This window comes from Siphateles boraxobius, unplaced genomic scaffold (genome assembly GCF_051911475.1).
Source record: "Siphateles boraxobius isolate OS27281-9 unplaced genomic scaffold, OSU_SipBor_1 41, whole genome shotgun sequence".
Classification (NCBI taxonomy): domain Eukaryota; kingdom Metazoa; phylum Chordata; class Actinopteri; order Cypriniformes; family Leuciscidae; genus Siphateles; species Siphateles boraxobius.
The window spans coordinates 36,929,071-36,932,738 of NW_027509042.1; the positions used below are offsets into that span (position 1 = coordinate 36,929,071).

Genomic DNA, 3,668 nt, shown 5'->3' on the forward strand with positions numbered 1-3,668 from the left:
GGGGACGTGTGTTGCCCAGGAAGTGCCTTCCGACCCCCAGCCCAGGGACGGTGCACCACAACAGTCACAAACCTCCCGTTGCCATGGCAGCATGACATTTGTCACCATTCAAATGAGGCCCGGACCTGACTTAAACAAGCCAGGCCAAAAGCCCTGTCTCGTTTTGCCTAAATAAACCTACAGCAGAATTATGAAAACATTAAAGTAACCTGTAATACACTATGATCAGGCAGCAGCAGGTAATGTGCTTGGAGGCATGGAGGTGATATTCATAAACTGCCTTCAAATAAAAGCAATTAGTGAGATTTGTATTGTAAAGTTCAAGCATTTATAGAGCTAACAGACGAAACAACACCAAACCCACACAGACTCCCAATGAGCAATTAGAGAGGGGCCAGAAGCACAGAGACATAAATAAAAGAGTCCGTCGGGTCATAAACACCCAAATGAAACTAATCACTGCAGTAAATATCTCATTACATTGATTATACTTACATTAGATGCCACATACAAATGATTAGTTAAACAAAGGTAAACAATTTGTTGGTCTTACTTCTTCATTCTAATTGGTCAAAGTTTTATTTTATTAGGTTGTCATTTTAGTGTGGTTGTATATTAGATTGGTTTATAAAGGGTTGTCTAGATTATTTGTTACAAGTAATCCATGACCATGTATTTTCTTTAGCTGATGAATGTTTCAATTCTATACAGATATGCATAACAGGACCCAAAACAATCAGGATTTAACTTAGACTTCACATATAATGTTCAAAATTCCAATGAAGACCCATTAACAGAAATGCTGTTTGTAAAAGTAGAAAGAGGCAGGTCATGCAAACCTCTGTCCTTACCTTTAGATCAAGCCAAAACAATGTTGCCATCTAGTGGATAAGTATATTATATTATATTATATTATATTATATTACATTACATTACATTACATTACATTACATTACATTACATTACATTACATTACATTACATTACATTACATTATATTATATCATATTATATTATATTATATTATATTATATTATATTATATTATATTATGTAAATACATTTGAATTTAATATCTCAATTCTCAAGCAAATTATTGCACAGATTTTTTAATTCGAAGTCATTGGGACAAAAACATATTTTGCAGTTTTCTGCAGTCAGAAAGAAAGAGAGACTCAACAATTTGAACAGATTACATGCAATGCAGTTTCTAGTATCACTGTAAATAAAATGATATGATCAATAAGTTATGACAACATATGGTTTTACATTGCTTTAACAACTTTTTTTGGGGAAAAAACTTGTAAAAGTTAAACAAGATTGAACTCGTTTTTTAAAGTCAGTTAAATGTAATTTAAGTATGACTTAAACATCCAAGTTGATTGAACTTAAAAATTTAAGGCAAAAACTTTTTTTTAAACTGATGGTAGATATCCAGTAGCATTATAGAAAACAATGAAAAATATTTGTCCAAAAATATAATCACAGATTGTATGCCTATGTTACATATATAGATCTAAATAGGGAAATGATAAAATGCTGAAATGACTATTATGTGTTATATTTTAAAAGGTGGGAGCACTATTTACAAAGCTATATCCATAATCACAACATTAGAAAGTTTACATTAGAGTTCAAAAACCTTTTTTGACATTTTAAACAGAAATACAATAATGTCCTCCATACTGCTTTACTGTAACTGTAAGCTCTCTTCCAGTAATTCATTCATGTTGAGGTCACATACTTACACAATATAGATCAGGCCTGCATCAGTCAGAGAGACTGCATGTTATTTGGAGGAGCATTCATGAATGAAAAATCTAATTTGCAGACAAATAAATGTTTTTCCAGTTCACTGCCAGATGAGGGTTTACTTAAACTTGATCAGAGACGAGTCTGCTTTCTTGATGCTTCAAAGATAACTACTGATTTCTACAAAGAAAATAAATTGTCATAAAATACTGTTCATGTGAGCATTTGTCTTTTAACTATGAGGAAGTTTAAAAACCACATGAAAACATACATGATGACGGCACTCAGTTCTTACGCATGTCTCTGACGACATTCACCACTGTTATACATTCAGAATGGACTCAAACTCATCTATTCTCTGCATTGTGTTTCCTTTCTTAATCTTCCTGTAGCAGACAGTGTTGTACCTGCAAACAGGCCGGTCTTTTTTATCCTTCTCGTACTCTTGGACTGACATCTCAACCGAAGGCTGGAAATCCGGCTCCTCTTCTTCGTTTTCTTCCTCTTCTTCCTTCGTTTTCCCCCCTTCATTCTCATCTGCTTTATTCACACTTATTTCCTCTTCTTTCTTATTCTCTTTTATATTCGCCGGCTCTTCAGATGTCGTCGTCTCTTGAGGTACTTCGGTTTGACCATTCATTTGCTCTTTCTCAGCTTCAAATGTGTCCTTGGCGTTCTGCTCCATTGATGTCACTTCCTGTCCTGTGATTGCAGCAGTTGATAAAGGAAAAGAGACACAACTCTTCTATTTGAATTCCAGTTCTCAGATGTAACATATAACAGTTTGTATGATAATTAACATAGTTTTTCATGTGCTGTAATTTCACCAAATCACCCAATGTTGGTATTCAACTGACAATCAGTGTCTTTTCATAAATCGCAATGGTTTGTCATGTCCAAATTAGGAAAGACTTTTGGTAAAGAGACTTGGCAAAAGATGCAAAGTTGTTTTGAGGAATTTTAATTTGATTTGACTAAACAAAGCGACCAACTGCTGGAATGAGAACTGCGAGTACACAATTCTTCCAACAATGAGAGGCCTTACATAATATTCAAGAATTAGAAAATAGTGCCATGATGTTTCATCAATACAGAAAAACATCTCAAGTAACCATGTCTAGACATCTTTCAAACACTTTGAAGGTATTATTTCTGTTCTCTTTATAGTTATGAAATTTATCTTAGAAATACCTTATTAAAACTATTTTTTTTCTCAACATAAAACAACTTATGCACTTCGAACAAGTAAACCGAACCACCTGAATGTGAAAAGTGAACTTGTACCTTTCAAATCCAATGAACAGTCAATGGAGAAGATTTGCATTGTCAGTACAAACGCAGAAACCATTCACCACATCTACGCAAACTCTAAAACCTCACTGTACTCACTTAATAATGTGTCTTACCTTGTTCCTGTTGGCTCAGCAGTACTGCGTGAGGTTTGTTAGTGGGGTCTGACTCCAGTTCCTGTGATTTGGGAAGAAGAGTGGACCCTGAAGGAGAAGGATGCTTAGAAGTAGTCTCTTGTGGCGAGCAGTCTGTGCATGGCTGTGTCAGTGTCCCTCCCTTTACGACTCAATGGAATCTGGCTGTCATTGGGTGACGCAGCCTCATTCTCATTGGCGGAGCTGATGAGATTCTCATCCCCATGTGTTGTTTGGCTTCTCGTTCTGGGTCTGAGCATGGGATTGTGAGATTGGTTGAGACGGGACATTCAGTTTGAAAAGTTTTGAGCTTTTTTGAAAACGGGAGATTTCTTGGTTCTCTTACTGCAAAGTTGGGTTTACCACACTTAAAGGGCCTATATGCAGCTTTTTCCCCAAAATAAACGTAACAATAGCCTCTTTATTTTACCATTTGTGACTCAAACATCTCCTGTTGAGCATTCTGACACCTTGTCCGCTCACAGTGGGTGCAC

The 3,668-nt window shown here is 35.7% G+C and overlaps 1 protein-coding gene across 1 annotated transcript; it reads right to left on the reverse strand.

The window, feature by feature from the left end:
* Positions 1–1,091: 1,091 nt before the first annotated feature.
* ermn (ermin) lies at positions 1,092–3,305 on the reverse strand. Its single transcript, XM_077199988.1, has 2 exons — positions 3,157–3,305; positions 1,092–2,452 (listed from the first exon to the last, which is right to left on the reverse strand). Exon 2 carries the CDS (start codon positions 2,433–2,435, stop codon positions 2,073–2,075), a length of 363 nt encoding a protein of 120 aa, XP_077056103.1. The 5' UTR covers positions 2,436–2,452; positions 3,157–3,305; the 3' UTR covers positions 1,092–2,072.
* Positions 3,306–3,668: the final 363 nt, after the last annotated feature.

Excerpts from the sequence above, each read along its gene's own strand:
- ermn (XM_077199988.1), bottom strand. The coding sequence starts at position 2,435 with ATGGAGCAGAACGCCAAGGACACATTTGAAGCTGAGAAAGAGCAAATG.